The following is an 18,919-nucleotide window of genomic DNA, read 5'->3' as shown; positions in this document are numbered from 1 at the left end:
GTCGCGTTTGTGAGCTTTTCACATTATTATCACCCCACGTGACCTAACATGTCGGTCATATCTAACGGGACACACAAAATGCTAATGAGGATAAAACATTGGTTCTTAAATACGGTATTCCGGTAGAACTTTCACCAAATAGGTACACAGTATGTGTCACAAATGCACTAGGCAGAAAACAGGAATTCATTCTAAAAGGGAAACAATAATAAGAACATGAAAGGGTCATGTTAATTTACGTCTTGACGTATATTTTCGTAGGCCACAAAATCTCAAAATTTTGCATTAAACTTGAAATGTGAAGATATAATACAAAGAGTAAAAAACTGGAATGAAAAATGCATTTGTAAGCCGAAGGCATTTTCTGTGTAAAACTCTTCGTGTATCCATAGCAATGTCTCAAAAGATGTGAGAGACAAAAAAAAAAACAAAGTATCCACGAGATTAGATCAGACTAAACCAGAATCACACACCACCCGCCACCCGGGGATACTTCTACTCTTTATCCTTTTCCGGTACCCCACATCCATCTCTCCGGTCTCCGCCATCGCCATGGGTCAGGCCTGGGCGTCTCTCCAGGAGAAGCTACAAGGTACACACCCTCTATACCATCCAATCGATCTGTCCCGTCCTTCTAGAGGCATGGGCATCACCGAATTCTCGGAACTGAAACACGAATCGAATTGGTGCAGGGCGGCACTGGAAGGAGAGGCAGGTGCGGAAGATCACCGACAAGGTGTTCGACCGGCTCACCGAGGACACCCAGAAGCGCGAGAAGGAGGCGCTCACCTTCGAGGAGGTCTACATCGCCGTCCTCTGCGTCTACAAGTAGAGCAGCTCGATCCAATCCCATATCTTCCATCTTCTGGCATGTTGTTGGTCGTCGCTGACAATTCTTATCAGTTTGTTCATGATTGGTTCCGGTTATTTTGTATGGGCAGTGAAATCAACAAGTACTTGCCGGGGCCGCACTACGATCCCCCATCTAAGGAGAGGCTCAAGGCGCTCATAGATGTAATCACAATCTCCCATCCCTTTGTGTCATTTTAATAAAATAATTTAGTCAACTAGATATGGTGTTCTTCACCTGTTTCTTGTACTGACAGCAAATTGATTTTGATTTCTGCCTTTTGCTCCCTGTACTGCTGTACATATGCAGAATTCTACATATTTCAGCAATTCAGATTACTCTGTTGTCTATGATGCATCGTTCCATATGTTTTCGGCTAGTAACTTGGTGATATGCTTTGCAGAGCTCCTGCCGCTTTCGGGCAAAAAAAAAGTAACTCAGTATTGTTCACAACTCTGAATTCATCTGACAGATAGTTCTAAATACCTTTTTATGCCCGGAATTCTCCACTGTTTCATGTACTGTTGTCTAGTTATGTTACTCTGAACTCAGTATTGTTTCGTGTACTCTGAACTCGTCATATATGTTACTAGTTTGTACTGTATTGTTTATAACTACAAAACTCATCACTTTGGTACATCTGAATATACCTTTCTTTTCTGTGGACGACGAATTCCGCACTGTTTTGTGTAGTGCTGGCAGACATCAATGTAAGTTGCAGGTCTGATTGTTTTCCCAAACACGCAGGAGTTTGACATCAACCTGGACGGTCTGTTGGACCGCGAGGAGTTCGCTGAGTTCATACGGAAGCTGACCGCCGAGTCACTCTGCGCGATCAGCCTGAAGTTGATCATCACGCTGGTCGCTGCCCCTGCGCTGGCACTGGCGACAAAGAGGGCCACCGAGGGCGTCCCAGGCGTCGGCAAGGTGGTGCACAAGGTGCCCAACGCCATCTACGCCGCCATCATCACTTTAGCTGCCGTGATGGTCCAGAAGTCCGCTGAGGGCGTCGAGTAGGAGCCGTTGCAGCCTTGAACCGTAAGCTGTAGATGCACCAGGCAACCATTGGGCTGTAAATGTTCTGAGATTGGCCGTGTGTTGGTGATGTCTTTGGGGTCTGTTTTGCTGTAATGTCTTGTTGACCGGGTGGATACATATAGTATTACAGACTGTATTAGCTGCTTGGCGTGATAAATTCAGTAACTGAATAAAGCCATGGTCCTGCTACCGCTCGCGATGCTTTGCTGCTTTGCGACTGCCCTTCTTTTGATGTACGATAGTCTTTTTTTCTTTCAGTCTCCAACTGGATCTTTGTATGGCCCGTTTGAAGCCTTGTCCTCCATCCGAAAGAAAATCCAATAATAATGTCTAAATGGTCGAAGTTCTGAGACCGGAGGTTATGACCTGTTTACGATCGTGGTGTTACTGAAACAAGTCTAGCAATTTCATAGTTTCCTTTGAATCCTATGATTTCATATTTTACTCCCCGTGGCTGCAATAAGGTTGCGCATGCCCTAGTCCAGTATGGTCTGCGTGCCGATGTGGATTGTATGGCTGGGAGTATGTTGCGCGTGCGTTTATCTTTGTTTTAGTGACCATCTATATTGCTTTTTTTTTTTTTTTTTGAGGGAAGACCATCTATATTGCTGTGCACTATGGGTAATGGATTACCATTTCACAAAAAAAAATGCCTAATGGTCTAAAAAGGATCTAGAGCCTTTGATGGGCCCATTGTTCTCTTATGACGGCTTACTCTAACCGAAAACTTGGTCTCAGTTGAGCCCAGTCTACAACCGATAGTCGACCATATCATAGCAGGCCAGAAGCCCACTGCAGAACCATACTCACATTGAAGAACGCCGATCTTAAGGTCAAAAAAGAAAACGCCGATCTTTTAGGAGGCCTGATGATGAAGCAGCAATGAGCTAAGAGGTGATCTACTGAATCCAAGTATCTTTTGCAAAGTGGACAAAGACCACTCTCTTTTTATACGCGGATCTTACACTAGGTCATTTGCTATGGTGATTTTATTCAAAAAAATTATATCTTAAACATGTGCGCCCAGGTTTCGACAAATTTCTGGTCCGCCACTATATCTTTTCTAATTGTTTCGCTGTTCAAAGCCTATGTTAGAGAGCTAGCCACATGAAGAACTTATATTTTGGAGGCGTCCAAATTTTGCATGCAAAATTCTTCATGTCAGTGTAGATACCCCATGGAACAACATTTTGTTTGCTGAAGCCGAGGAGTATTGGCCACTAGTCGTAGGTGAGAGATTCTAAATGATTTCACATCCTCCATGTCTTCAACTAGGTGAGTGTCTTTGAGCTGGATCCATAGGTCGACGAATTGTTATGTGTGAGCAAAGGAGAGGTCTGCAGAAATGTTGATTTTGTCAGGCCGTCCATTCTTCCCCTTTTTCGAATATAATCCTAGCATATTAAGAGAAACATCGAACAATATAAAGCACCCTAACAAAAGCGAAAATTACAAAGAAATCGTTGCGATGCCCTTCGTCTTCAACCTCAACCATGTCGATGGCGCGTCGCCATTGCTGCTCCTCCCTGAATTGGCCTGACATTGTTTGTTGTGGATGGAAAGTCATTGAACGGGTCAAAAAGACCACATCCAGCCCGGAGATGAAGAGGAAGGAATGCCCACCGATATTTCGTGGAGATCCGGAGATCCCTCAGCCAGAAGAAGTCCTCGAAAACCACACCACTCCGACGAGCTTGTCGATGTCGCTGCTGAGACGGGGCTAAAGCAGGGGATACTTTATTGGAGAAGACGACGCCGCGACCACCCGAGCGCCCCCACACCAAACCTTAACCTGAAAACCGGAAAAAAAAATGTAACCCTCCCGCGGACAGGGACCGAAATTCACCCCGCCTCCATGGCCTAGGGGGCATAGAATTGAGGCAGGTCGGTGGCGCAGGTGGCCAGGAACCCTAATCGCCTCTCTGGAGACGTACTCCTTCGCTTTGACTACTTGGTTTGGCTTCATCGTGACCTCGGCGGAATCGTCCTGCTCTTTCAAGGCCTTCTTGCCACTTCAATTCTTCCTTTTTAACGTGACGTAAATGAGAGGGGTGATGTCTTTTGGTTTCCAACCATTGAGCCAAGGAGGTTTCCAAAACGGCACCAACCGATCTAAACAGCGAACGAGCGACGGAGAGACCCTACCTATGCTGCACACTACACTGCAATCTACAAGCGTCTGAATCCACAAATCACGATACAGTGCTTCACTCATACGACTATCATCCATGAACAGAGGATCTGGATCGTCGTACAGGCACACTTCATAACGGCTATACTACGATTCCACCAACAGTGCACCTGGAGCCTTCCCACGTCCCAATGCCGAGCGCCCGAGCCTGTCGGCGCATCGGCAGCACAGCTCTCGTCGAGGTGATCATCATTCCCAATCCCAACCACCGCGCCATGGATGGAGGAGTGGTGTAACAACTAACCTAACTCTGCAGTCTGCACTCCTTTCGCGCGCTTCCTTCCGCGTGCCCCTCTGCCGGGCCGCTTTGCGTCACGTGAAGCGGCCCCCCGTTTCTGGTCGCCCATGTCGACGTGAAAGGGGTCGGTTTGGTTCATGATTTGATTTGATTTGATCTGATGGGAAGGAGCTCCATCGATCGATCGCCATTAGAGTTCCAGGCTGTGCCACACCACGCCTTGCCCGTTCAGACTCAAAGCACGCAAGCTCGCGTCGAAAGTTTGTTCGAGACTGCTGTTGCTAGCGAAAAGGAGCACTAGCATGTGATATTCGTTGGAGTAATGCGTACTTCGACTTCGACTCGCTTTGATAGTTCGTCGCATGTTACTCCTCATCTGCTTGCTGTTCTTACTACTGTACATCAAACATGCAAGTGCTCGATCAGTAGTTCTGACTGACTAGCTCTCATTGTATTCGTCCAAGGTGTTTTACTACCTCCGAGGGTTAAAAAACAATGCGTGTCAGAGCATATTAAGCTTTACACAAAGATGACACTACTTACTATATGAATGAATACAATATGAAAATGCATCTTATGGTGGCTCTGTTGATATAAATTTGCTATTGCAGATACTCCTATTTTTTTGGTCCCTATACTTAGTCAAACTTAAACAATATTGACTATTAACTGAATTTATATGCTCTGTTTTATGGAATGGAGGTAGTATTGTTCAGAAAATGCCTTAAAGAACGGTGTGTATATATGCTGAATTATTAATTCCATCTAAGTAAAGAAAAAGTGTCGAGGTGTTGATAATGCCAGCTTTAAGGAGCTGGTTCAGGTCTGTTGCCGGTGACGGACGCATGCATGGGTCAGGCTGCGCGTAGTAGGGTCTGACGGACGGGTACCGGTACTTGTCTTGTCACCCAGAGGGGATCTGGCGGCCGCACCCGCACAGCTAGGTAGCCTGGCCTAGCTAGCTGTGCGTGGATCGAGCCAGCCGCCACTCGCCCATCATCGCCACAACCAAAAGAGGTCACCCATCGGCGGCGGTGGGACGCGATGGAAGGATGGTCTCCCGACTCCCGTCACAGGTTTTTCCGCAGCAATAATGAAGGGGTATCAAATCTGAAGAAGCACTGTGCATTTGTATACACAGACACAGTGGTAGCTCTGCGGCTCTGCGTGAAATTAAGCTCGTACAGCTGAACGTGGTGGCGGTACTGCAACTTGCACTATGTAATTTATTTACTCCTGAGAACCAACTCATGGTTAAATGGTTATGAGGGTAGTGGCACCTTAGATTTACCACTTTGGTGTCTCGTAAAAGCGGAATATTCTTCAGTGGGAGGCGACGTTTTTTGTCGATAGAGAGGCGCCTGTGATGACTTCGTCAATCTCAAAACCCGTCGGATCAGTTCTTCGATGCAGCTCATAGAAGTAGGATGTGCATGTTCATAGGGATGAGTATGTGCGCGTATATATAAACGTCTTGATTACAAGTGTTTCGCAAAAAAAAGTTATTTACTGCTTATTGTACGTGGTAGCATTGATGGGGCATCTAAGTTCCGTTTCCTTGTGCCCAGCAGGCGGACACGGCCAAATCCACACCCTTTGTCACTGAATTTTCTGAATATGGAAAGGAATCATCTTGAACCATATTTTTTCAAAATTACACCGATCTATTAATAATTATTAACAATACTATAAAAAATCGAAAATAATAAAAACTATAAATAGATCATTGGACCATCTAGCTACGATTACAAACACTAGCGAGCCCCTCGTTCACGTAGACAAGAATTAGCTTGATTTGTAACACTTTATCCCAGAAGTGGTAGTTTTTAGTAAAAATTACCAGAAATAGTATTGACCTAAAACCACTGCTCTAATTGTGGTAGCTAAATTTGTGTAATTTACTTCTTTCGTGAGCATAGGCCAGCCACCTCTTCCACGAGCATAGGATCCATACTTCTAAGAACAAGCGTAGGCTTTGGGAGGGCCAGACCAAGAATCTCCGACATGCGCCCCTCCCAAAACAATTTTTGCGTTGTTCCTAAATTCTTGGATTGAATCCCTAGTTTGTATATGTTGAATTTGTGTCGAACATTTGTGCACGAGTTGGATTAAGTTTGGACTCTGAGTTATAATAGGTGTTGATAGGTTACGTGTAGTGTTCGAATCAGAGTCTAGTATCATGGGCCTCCTATATAATGTAAGGGGCACCGCATGTTATAACCTATGACGATTTTATAGCAGTAGGCGCGCAAGGTGAGCCAGCGGCTTGTGTGGCAAGTAGCACCATAGGAAAGGTACAGATCCCGCTGCTCAGTGGCGGAGCTATGTACAGTTCAGGGGGGCACCCCCCCCCCACCAACCCAAGAAAACTTTGCCTAATACTTTTGGTCCACACCACTTTCGATGGTCCGCACGGTTAGCATGCAAACTGGTAAAAGTAAAGATCCCACCACAACAAACGGTGTTTGGTCCTCGGTACACAAACTTTCGGCAAGAAGAACCGGCAAGCCGTTGGCGGCAGTGATCGTGGCCGCCACCGCTAGTGACGTTGGGACTCCAAGTGCAGAGTGTTGTGTCAGCATAGTATTTCCCCACAAAGGGTGACTCGAGGGTTTATATCGAACTCTCGGTGATATGGGCATTACCCTTCGGGTGCCCGACATTAATCTACCTCCCTTGGCCCAACTAGGGGTCCAAGAAGATTACCCAAGATCAAGGTGCGCTCATACGTCAGATGCAGTAAAGAAGGCCTACCAGAAGACGAACTCTTGATGAACAAGGCAGGAAGACATCAAATAAGGAAAGATTGATTAGACTTCAATATAATCTAGTCGAGTTTGGACAAGATTCTCGAGACCTGGCCTACTATATAAAGGTCAGAGAGGGCCTGCCGAACTCAGGAAAAAAGAAATATGTAGATCCACCGCAACTTAGCATAAACCCTAGAATCCTTGCCTCCCGGCGAGTTGACCATAGTAGTCTATCGGCTACCCCATTGTAACTTGTTTTACTCCATAAATCAAGACTAGACAAGCAGATGTAAGAGTTTTGCCTCATTGAGGGCCCCGGACCTAGGTAAATCTCTCTCCTCGTTTGTTTTCTATCCGATGTCTCATGTTAGGCTGCAGGATTCCATCAACCCTAAACCCCTCAAGGTGGGTATTGCTGACGAGCTCCCTCAAAACTCGAGGAACTGAGCAAAGAGCTTTCTCTCCCTCTCTTTTTCTAGCAATCCTGTAAACTAAAATAAAAGCCTTGTGTCTCCAACTCCACCGTGTGGTTGTCAAGCATAAGGTTTCGTGTAATTAAATAAAACACAAGGAATCATAAAGAAAGTAAAACTAGATAGAATAAAGTAACTAAGTAAAAAACACTAAAAGGGTTTTAAAAAAATTTGGTATTTTGGATGCAAATAAGAGAAGTAAATATTTTTGTATTTTCCGATTAAAATAGTGCAGCAAATAGAAAACAAGATAAAAGCAATATAAAGGTGTTTCTTATGATAAAAAGTGGATCGAGGTTCATGAGTTCACTTGACTATTCTCTCTTTTAAATTGTAGTGGAAATGGCAATTCATCAATGAGATATGACGATGCAAAATAATAACATGTGAAAGATACACATTCATATGGGCATCACTGTGGGGACCCCGGACTAGCTGTCCGAAATACCCTGTTATGTATACAGTTCACGTTCCCATGATCAGTGTGCCGTGAACACATAACCGAACTGATATCAAATTACATCATCCTTTACAAAACGGAATAAGAAAATTACAATAAGGTCACATGACCCATCTTTACAAGATAGCCTCGAAGGGCCTAATCTAATCATCAGAGTAGCATAATCACTTCAGCAGCGTAGAGCCCAAGTCATCTGCCTTAACCCTACAGGCAACTGACTGGGAAGACGTTCCTAGCTCGCATAGACGTCGTCAACTCCTTCTTCATGTGTCGAAGTCCTCCAGGTCTGGCCAAGTAAATAGCCAGTGGACAAAGCCGTGAGTACATTGGAATTGTACTCGCAAACCATCAAGAAAGGTGCTAACAACGCTAACTAAAAGAGACAAGAGAGGAAGAATAGTTTCTCTGGTGGATATAGCATGTGAAAGAGAATTCAGTTTCTCTTGTGGATATAGCATCCCACATCGCAGTTGAAGGGGACACTAAGAGGTTTCTATGACATCTCTATATCTTTATTGAAGAAGATACTTCAAAAGATAGAATACGACATCTCTACATCTTTGTTGAAGAAGATACTTCAAAAGATTTCCACAACATAAAACAAGAGGATGGGGTAACCCAATTTATTTGTCCTTCCCGACCATCTCCATATGGTCGTCACAACCTTTCTCGTACCCTTCCGGTACTTCAAAACAAGTTCTTTCCTTTCATTTGCCAAACCATTTTGTAAACCAAAACTCATCAGGCTAAGCAACGAGCCATTCCAACCGTCCATGACCGCGGACGCGGCTATTCGAATAGATTTTACTCGCAGAGTTTGCACACTTTCCCCACCTCTATCCGGATACCTATCGTGTGGGCATCATCCCCGCATAACAACATATGCCACGACGGATACCCGAACATAGCCTTTCGCCCATTCGACTTAGCAAGAGGTCCTACCCTATGGAGTATGTACCTCCCCGGCACCGTGGCAGCTCACCTCCCTTTGAGCGTGGCTCCACCGCCAAGCCAGGAGACCCATAGTGTCTTCCGGACGGGTCAGCCCCGAAGGCCTCCCGTTATACTATTGTCCCAACCATGACAACCCGGACTCGGGGGTAACCGTACCCTTGTATAGTTGTGCGGTGCCTCATGCTAAGAAGAACAAACGTCAAGCTAAGCTCCGTGCCCACGTTGGAGTAGCTGTGGTTGCGCGGGTTAATTGTCACGGGTGAGTACTTAGGCGCCAAAGTTTTCATAAACAAGATTCTCTATCCAACCATCTTTGCCAAGATCATTTCCTTTCATAAACACACACTTAGGTAAGTCCAACTCACCCAAGGTTTTTCCAAAAATTCTTTTCAACAAGGTATTTTCCAAGGGGTTCCCAACCTATAGTTTCATGTAAGAACTAAGAGACAACAATGGCATGATGCTAGCCATCATACCATTAAGGAGGTGATAAATGAGGTGTCAAGGGGATCATACATACTTAGGATAAGCATGCGTAGGGACAATATAAGTAGGATGATTAAACAAGGGTCATGATGTTAATCATCATACCACTAAGAAGATGATAATATAGGCGGTCAAGGGGGCATACATGCTTACGGTAAGCATGCATAAGATCAACAAGGGGTTCAACATACTCGAGAGTAAGTATGCAGAACATCAACAAGGGTGCAACATACTTGAGAGTAAGTATGTATAGCATCAACAAGAGGTTTGACACATTTGGGAGTAAATATGCATAGCATCACTCAAAGTAGAAGATATAACAAGGGCACAATACTAACTATCATACCACGAAGGGGTGCAAAAAGGGTGTCGAGAGGTCGACACACTCAAGGTAAGTGGGCATACCCATCACACTTAGAGGGTACACCGAGATCATGATGATGACAACCACCATGTCACTAAAGGGGGTTGTCGGTGAGGTGCCAAAGAGACTAAACATGCTCACGGTGAGCATGCTCCAACAACAAAAGTAGAAACAACACAAGATAGATTGAGAGACAATAATAACAACAAAGTAACCACAATATGTGATTCAACATTCAGAGATCAAGAGATGGCTTGCCTTAGCTTATTTGTCCCTGGACTTCTTCAACTCCATCAATATAAGAATCCCAACAGTATAAATAAAATCCTCGCCCGAACCACTTCTTCTTCTTCTCCGAATTGTTCGCATCTAACGCCGAAAAAATATAAAAGAACACAATCAACACATTGCACCAATCATAACAAGCATGCAACAATCAACAATCAAAAGCTAATCACTCTACTAAGTCTAACATATTAAGTACTTATATATACTACCAAGCAACTAAAAGAGAACCCACTTTATTTACCTAGTAAAGGTATGAGAGTATCACACTTAGCAAATGCCTCTCTCGGCATTACCAAGGAACAACTAAGTATCCCTGGTAGATAACATCATAAAGAGGACAAGTGCATTAGTTTGGTATTAAAAACATTCACATTATAATTTCAAACTTTTTTGGAAAAGCGGGAACTCATTTTTCCTATTTTATCTTGTTTATAAAACACTACTAACAAAAGGGAGTAAATAATATTCTACACCATTTGAAATCTTAAGTAAAATAATAACACTTGGTTTAAGTTGCAAAAGGTTTTGTTTTGCAGGAATAAAACATAGGTTGACCATTTTTATGAGAAAGAGATGGTCAAGGATTTTAAATAAACTAAAAGTTTTGGTTCAACAATTCATGTGACACACACATATTACTAACAGTAACAAATATGCATTAACAGAGACTAAAAGTATTTTTCCTAGATAGCCAATACTGAAAAAATACTAACCCAATTGGATTCACCCAAAAATATTAATCCTTCAATTTTAGGAATTTGTTAGAGTCTGCAGTACACATAGAACAAGTTTATTATGCCAAATATCGTACAAAAGTCCTAAAATTATGGGACCAGTTGCATTGGAAAGATAATCAAATTTATGAACTAATGAAATTGGTTTCACTGGATTTGGGTGCTTATAACTCAAGTTATGCTCAATTTAGGTTCTCTGGTTTTAACACATTTCAACAGCATTTTCAAAATTTCAAACGAATTTCCTGGGCGGGAAAACAGTCTGGGTCGTGCGGGTGTGGAGATTGGGCCGGCCCAGGTGGGTTTTTTTTTCCAGGTGGATGGGGAAATCAATGAAAATAAAAAAAAAAGTGGAGAGGGGCCCGGGTGGGCCAAGCCATTGCATGGCCTACGTGGCCCAGGCCATGCAGCGCACGCACGCGAGGACGACCTGGGTCGTCGCTTTCCTCCGTCTACACACGCGCGGCGGACGGGACACAGGGCTGGGTTGGCCGTGGGCTCACTCGCGAGGCGACGATGGTCGACGGCGACGGCTGGGCGAGGCGGCGACGTCACGGGGCGGTCCAGGGGCGGGCTCGGCGGGTTCCTCCTCTCCCGCAGCGGCTCCTTCCTGCGGGGACCTCCTCGTAGAAGCTCCTGGACCGGTGATGATGGCGGCAGCTCCCGGTGGACCTGGACGACACGGAGGTGTGCATTAGGACGACAAGAAGATGGTGAGCAGCCTGGTGCAAAGAGAGAGAGGGAAGAGAGTTGGAGGGAGATGCAGCAGCCATGTCCAAGATGCGCTGCGGAAGGACGAGTTCCGGCTCGCTTCTCCTTTGTCCTGGAAGAACAACTGAGCAGGGCGTCGTCTTAGAGGTAGGTGAGAGGCAGAGGGGAGCTGGAGAGTGGCGAAGTGTGTAAAGGAAGGGGCAAATGAGAGGAGCTTGGCTCGAGTTAAATAGACGGGTGACGGTGCACCGTGGACAGAGAGCACGGGAGGAGGGTGGCGATGTTCCACGGAAGCGATTGGGCGGAGGGGTGATGTCATGATGCAGAGCATCCAAAGGCGGTTCTAGTGCAGCAGAGAACGAGAAGAAAGTCGTACTGAGTCTCCCAAACCGAGGTGATGATAGCGCGAGCCTCAAGGTGTTCGATACTGCCAGACAGAAGAGGAAGGCACGCGGGAGAGTGCTGATCATAGCATAAAGGTCAAGACACGGTACCTTTGTAGTGTGTAGATGGGAATGGCTGCTGATGCTCCCGAAATTCGGGAACGCGATGGCATCCAAAACGGAGGTGACCACGTCCAATGGCGGGCATGGTGTGGCTTCTACAAGGTAGGGCGGGCCTTGGGAGCAAGCACCTCGGGGAGAGGGATACCAGGACACCTTCATGGCGCAGCCTCGAGGCCTGGTGTGCTCACTTCCGTGCTGACCAGGATGGAGGTGCCCACCAGGTTGGCATGCTCGGTTTTGATGAAGGGGAGCATTGGGGCTCAGGGGATGAGCATCACACGACTCCAGGAATCCAGGGAGAGGGGCTAGACATGGTTAGAGGTGCAGGAGTGCAAGTCTAGGGTGTTTGGGTCAAGGCCTATGCCATTCAATGGCATTGGGAAGGAGGAGAAGAGAAATGATGGTGGAGGGGTATAGGGCTCATCTAGGGTTGCAGGTTGGAGAGGTAGGGATGCAGGTGTGTGGCTTCCCCAGGTGGAGTAAGAGAGAGAGAGGAGTAATGGCAAGCATTGCCATACAAGCAACATGGCCGGCCCCATTCTTTGCTAAGCAAAACTAGCTCACACTTGGGGCCTAGTGACCATGCATATCATCCAGGTGTGGTGCTGATGGTGGAGAGGTCAAGGTGATGATTTGGTTAGGTTTGAAATAGATTTGAGAAAGTAGAGATGAGTTTGGAAACTAATTGATCAAGATGACTATGTTAGCATTGGCTCAAAAACCTTCTTTTTCCAAAGTGATATTGGTAGAGCATAGGTTGGAAAGGAGTGTTTGATGCAAAGAAGATGCCATGCCAAAAAGGAATTTAGTTGGTAAGGGTTTGGATCTCCTAAGAAGAGTATGGCCCAAATTGAAGGAATTTTATTTGAACTTGCATTTGAAAAAAAAAACTTGAGTTAAAAAGAGGTTTTAGTTGCTAAAATAGTCCATGTATAACTCCCTCATTTTTAAATTAAGCATAAAAAGAAATAACTTGCATTTAAGTGCCATAAACAAGCATTTTTTTAAAATAAAGTAAAAAAAATAAAGTGAAATGATTTTATGGATGCATTTTTGGGTTGGAAAGGGAGGGTATGAGGTATCACCCACTTTTATTAAGTTATTTGGGAAAATAATTTGAAAAGCTTTTGCTAAAACTAGAAATAGTTATATGGTCAAAATAGAGAAGAATCTTAAATAGGATTTTTGGTAAATAAAATGTTTTGGGAGAAGTGATCTCAAGGGTAGAGGGTGGCTACATAATGTAGCTACCATCTTTTACTCTTGGTTTTGTGGAGCTTAAGCTTGGAATAAAGATAAACAAGAGATAAAAGAGGAGCAAGTGATCTAGTGCTAAAATAGTGGATAGGGTGCAAGATCAAGTGAAAATAAGAATCGTAAGGGTAGAACGGGACATGCAAGACGTGGAAGTTGTAGAGGGTGTTGCATAGATTAGATCCATGCATCGACGTCACCAATAACAGTTGAGGGTGCTTAGAGATCAACTGCCAAAGTTTGAACATTTTAAGCCTGCCAAAACAGATTGTTGACTTGGCTCCAAAACCAACAGGGATAAGTGGGTGTATGAGTGATCTGGTTCAAGGCAAGGACATGCTTGAGAAGTGCTCATGATAAGGTAGGTCTAGGACCAAGTGCATTGCCTTAGATGGCAAGGGGTAGCTTAATCCAGGGGTTCCAAAGTTGATCCTGATAACAGTTTTAGGACTTAGCCAAAATTGTGATGTTGGTGGGGTTTTGACTAGGGTATAAGAGAATTATGTAGAAAGGGGTAGATGATCCCAAGTTTTGAATCAAGGATGGGTTGAGCTAGATTATATCACAAAGAGGAATTTTAAGAAGGCACACACATGTATTTTATTTGGTAAGTTGTTTTGTTTTAACACTAGGGGTGTTGTTCTATGAGGTAACTCAAGTTAAAGCTCAACAAGCAGATCAAGACAAAACATCTACCAACAGATCAAGGCAATTCACTCTAACAGACAGATCAAGTCAATTCATCTAATTAGTTTATAGAAAAAGTTTTTGTTCTCCCTAATTTTTGCACTAAGGACAACAAAACATGGTTGCAAAAGTTGGGGTGTTACAGATCTTCCACCCTTAAAATAATCTCGTCCCGAGATTACTAAGCGTAGAACTAGAGGGGTGTAAAGTTTAACTAAAGTTAGACTCCATTCTTCTATAGATGTGCCATTGTTGAGAAGGTCGTTGCTTCATCTTTTGGGAGACATGATGGATTCCTGCCGATGGCGAGCTTCATGAAGAGGTTGACTACTCCAAGTAGGTGTTAGATCTGAAACTTCTAAGCGATCCTAGCGGGGGTTCAAGATTCTGGGAGAGTTAGTGCACTCCATCGGTGCTTTAGCAGGGTTGAAAACTTTTTAGAGTTAGCTTTGAAATTTTAGTGGAAGACGAAGTCTTCCACCCTTAAAATTGTTCACCGGGGGTTTTGAAAACTCTAAGCTTCGGCCATGGAGTCTTGTCGGGCGCTTTTTGAAGAGGTCTTCAGTCTCTTGTCTTGAGTTGAAACATCTTCAGGGGTGATGTATAGTCCACAGCTTCAAGGGGAGTTAGTGTATCCCAAGTTCCCAACGATGTTTTTAGAAAGGTTTAAAATTCTAGGGTTAGCTCCAACTTTTAGTGGAAGACGGAGTCTTCCACCCTTAAGATTTTTCATCGGGTTCTCGGAAAAACTCAGAGCTTCTGCCTTGTGGTTCTGCCTCGGGGCTTCGAAGAAGTCATCGATCTTCCGTATTCAGTTGAAGAACCTTCAGGGGCGACGTGCAGACCACAACTTCAAGAGGCACTCACGGTGTTAACTAAACCGTTTGGGACATGCGGTGAGTTAGTAAGTCGACGAAACTCCTGGTTGGTATCTATTTGAAGCACCAATAGAGGTCGTCGAAGACAATCTTCAGCTTGAGGGTCGATGCTGACTTCTACCAGCTAAGAAGTTAGCGGTTAACTACGCCTAAACTCTTGAGTCTTGAAGTATCTTCAGGAGCTTCACTTGATGAGGACCTGATGAACCATGTGATGTACCTTGGCTTTGACGCTATTGTTCGCTCAGCACGTTAGACGGTGTGTTAGGGAGTGGTTTTCAAAAAGATATCCTCGAGGTTAGCGCGATTATACTCCAAGGTTAGACCAAGTTAGTATGTCTTCTCGCAGAGGTGTAGTCACTTATGAAGGTGCGGGCTTATGCTTTCTTGGCGTAGTAGAGATGCTCCAGCTGATCTTGAAAGTAGTCGGCGTGGATAGGGGTCTCGGGTTAGTTTCTCCGACGGTTGAGAATCGATGGTTAACAGAGTTAACTTATCCAAGAACTAGCGCTTAGTATTCTAACGGCGTGGTTGATGAGGGTAAAAACATCTTAGGGAGGCTGTCTAAGCTAGGTTATCACACCGAGGGTGTTTTTCAAACCGAAGGATCAAGACAATCATGCACACAACAAACAGATAAAAACACTCAAGGCAACACACGAGGAACTACAAGCAATCATCACACCAGACATGGTACTCTAAGTACCCAAGGATGCCTAATACGTAGGGGTAGCTCAATCAAAGTGATTGAGTTTTGTCCTATCCATCCTATAGGTTTGGGGCTGGTCGCATATGTTGACGTCTTCATATCGCCAACATCAGCTTCAACTTGGGTCCTTGTAGCAGTTGGTAGTGAAAGGGTCGGGTGTTGAGTCATTGATGATGAGGCGGAGGAGGAAACTGTGTAGAACTTCTAGTCTCAACATCCCGGAAATATGAGGTCTTCGAAGAGGTAGCTGTTGAGGTGCTCCCGAAGGCGGCAACTTCTGGTGGCTGGCCTAAAAAGTACTAGTCAAGAACTGAGGACTTGATCCCACACGACTGCAAAGAGTGCGAGTCCATGGAGGAAGAAGGTCAGCTCCTTGACATACTTTGGTGAAAACCAAAGACATGATGTTATCATTCTTTTATGTGCACACTAAGTCGGCCTCCAATCTTCAATAGCCGCTGTTGGAGATATGTGAGACTTCATAAAAGGTTAATCCATCTTCGACTTCGAGTCTCCGGTCTGAGTCGGGGACATCGTCCAATATGTTTGAAGTGGAGGAGACAATAGAGTAAGAATTTTCAGAACTCCTTTATAAAGCGGAGAGACAAGAATTTAGAAGTTTTGAAGAAATAAGAGGAGTAGAAGCTATGCTTCCGACTAAAGAAAGAATTTTGTTTCGTAAATAGTTTTTCCCAAGTACTTATTTCCTAACTAACGTCCATGCTAACTAAGGTCTCCTACGGTCGGGATAGCTCGATACCGGCTCATGGGGACCCCGGACTAGCTGTCCGAAATACCCCGTTATGTATACAGATTCACGTTCCCATGATCGGTGTGCCGTGAACACATAACCGAACCGATATCAAATTACATCATCCTTTACAAAACGGAATAAGAAAATTACAATAAGGTCACATGACCCATCTTTACAAGATAGCCTCGAAGGGCCTAATCTAATCATCAGAGTAGCATAATCACTTCAGTAGCGTAGAGCCCAAGTCATCTGCCTTAACCCTACAGGCAACTGACTGGGAAGACGTTCCTAGCTCGCATAGACGTCGTCAACTCCTTCTTCATGTGTCGAAGTCCTCCAGGTCTGGCCAAGTAAATAGCCAGGGACAAAGCCGTGAGTACATTGGAATTGTACTCGCAAACCATCAAGAAAGGTGCTAACAACGCTAACTAAAAGAGACAAGAGAGGAAGAATAGTTTCTCTGGTGGATATAGCATGTGAAAGAGAATTCAGTTTCTCTTGTGGATATAGCATCCCACATCGCAGTTGAAGGGGACACTAAGAGGTTTCTATGACATCTCTATATCTTTATTGAAGAAGATACTTCAAAAGATAGAATACGACATCTCTACATCTTTGTTGAAGAAGATACTTCAAAAGATTTCCACAACATAAAACAGTAGGATGGGGTAACCCAATTTATTTGTCCTTCCCGACCATCTCCATATGGTCGTCACAACCTTTCTCGTACCCTTCCGGTACTTCAAAACAAGTTCTTTCCTTTCATTTGCCAAACCATTTTGTAAACCAAAACTCATCAGGCTAAGCAACAGCCATTCCAACCGTCCATGACCGCGGACGCGGCTATTCGAATAGATTTTACTCTGCAGAGTTTGCACACTTTCCCCACCTCTATCCGGATACCTATCGTGTGGGCATCATCCCCGCATAACAACATATGCCACGACGGATACCCGAACATAGCCTTTCGCCCATTCGACTTAGCAAGAGGTCCTACCCTATGGAGTATGTACCTCCCCGGCACCGTGGCAGCTCACCTCCCTTTGAGCGTGGCTCCACCGCCAAGCCGGAGACCCATAGTGTCTTCCGGACGGGTCAGCCCCGAAGGCCTCCCGTTATACTATTGTCCCAACCATGACAACCCGGACTCGGGGTAACCGTACCCTTGTATAGTTGTGCGGTGCCTCATGCTAAGAAGAACAAACGTCAAGCTAAGCTCCGTGCCCACGTTGGAGTAGCCGTGGTTGCGCGGGTTAATTGTCACGGTGAGTACTTAGGCGCCAAAGTTTTCATAAACAAGATTCTCTATCCAACCATCTTTGCCAAGATCATTTCCTTTCATAAACACACACTTAGGTAAGTCCAACTCACCCAAGGTTTTTCCAAAAATTCTTTTCAACAAGGTATTTTCCAAGGGGTTCCCAACCTATAGTTTCATGTAAGAACTAAGAGACAACAATGGCATGATGCTAGCCATCATACCATTAAGGAGGTGATAAATGAGGTGTCAAGGGGATCATACATACTTAGGATAAGCATGCGTAGGGACAATATAAGTAGGATGATTAAACAAGGGTCATGATGTTAATCATCATACCACTAAGAAGATGATAATATAGGCGGTCAAGGGGGCATACATGCTTACGGTAAGCATGCATAAGATCAACAAGGGGTTCAACATACTCGAGAGTAAGTATGCAGAACATCAACAAGGGTGCAACATACTTGAGAGTAAGTATGTATAGCATCAACAAGAGGTTTGACACATTTGGGAGTAAATATGCATAGCATCACTCAAAGTAGAAGATATAACAAGGGCACAATACTAACTATCATACCACGAAGGGGTGCAAAAAGGGTGTCGAGAGGTCGACACACTCAAGGTAAGTGGGCATACCCATCACACTTAGAGGGTACACCGAGATCATGATGATGACAACCACCATGTCACTAAAGGGGGTTGTCGGTGAGGTGCCAAAGAGACTAAACATGCTCACGGTGAGCATGCTCCAACAACAAAAGTAGAAACAACACAAGATAGATTGAGAGACAATAATAACAACAAAGTAACCACAATATGTGATTCAACATTCAGAGATCAAGAGATGGCTTGCCTTAGCTTATTTGTCCCTGGACTTCTTCAACTCCATCAATATAAGAATCCCAACAAGTATAAATAAAATCCTCGCCCGAACCACTTCTTCTTCTTCTCCGAATTGTTCGCATCTAACGCCGAAAAAATATAAAAGAACACAATCAACACATTGCACCAATCATAACAAGCATGCAACAATCAACAATCAAAAGCTAATCACTCTACTAAGTCTAACATATTAAGTACTTATATATACTACCAAGCAACTAAAAGAGAACCCATTTTATTTACCTAGTAAAGGTATGAGAGTATCACACTTAGCAAATGCCTCTCTCGGCATTACCAAGGAACAACTAAGTATCCCTGGTAGATAACATCATAAAGAGGACAAGTGCATTAGTTTGGTATTAAAAACATTCACATTATAATTTCAAACTTTTTTGGAAAAGCGGGAACTCATTTTTCCTATTTTATCTTGTTTATAAAACACTACTAACAA

The 18,919-nt window shown here is 44.3% G+C and overlaps 1 protein-coding gene across 1 annotated transcript; it reads left to right on the top strand.

Annotated features, from left to right (window-relative positions):
• Window positions 1–512: 512 nt before the first annotated feature.
• On the top strand, window positions 513–2,096 carry LOC124674617. Its single transcript, XM_047210660.1, has 4 exons — window positions 513–592; window positions 693–828; window positions 942–1,014; window positions 1,598–2,096. The coding sequence occupies exons 1-4, from the start codon at window positions 553–555 to the stop codon at window positions 1,865–1,867; spliced, it is 519 nt and encodes a 172-aa protein (XP_047066616.1). The 5' UTR covers window positions 513–552; the 3' UTR covers window positions 1,868–2,096.
• Window positions 2,097–18,919: the final 16,823 nt, after the last annotated feature.

Source organism: Lolium rigidum, chromosome 7 (assembly GCF_022539505.1).
Source record: "Lolium rigidum isolate FL_2022 chromosome 7, APGP_CSIRO_Lrig_0.1, whole genome shotgun sequence".
Lineage (NCBI taxonomy): Eukaryota > Viridiplantae > Streptophyta > Magnoliopsida > Poales > Poaceae > Lolium > Lolium rigidum.
Note: the sequence above shows the minus strand (reverse complement) of the source record. Positions and strands in the feature narration are given on the sequence as shown.

Coding starts and splice junctions, on each gene's coding strand:
- LOC124674617 (XM_047210660.1), top strand. CDS start 553: ATGGGTCAGGCCTGGGCGTCTCTCCAGGAGAAGCTACAAG. Junction 829..941: donor GCCGTCCTCTGCGTCTACAA/GTAGAGCAGCTC, acceptor TTGTATGGGCAG/TGAAATCAACAAGTACTTGC. Junction 1,015..1,597: donor GGCTCAAGGCGCTCATAGAT/GTAATCACAATC, acceptor CCAAACACGCAG/GAGTTTGACATCAACCTGGA.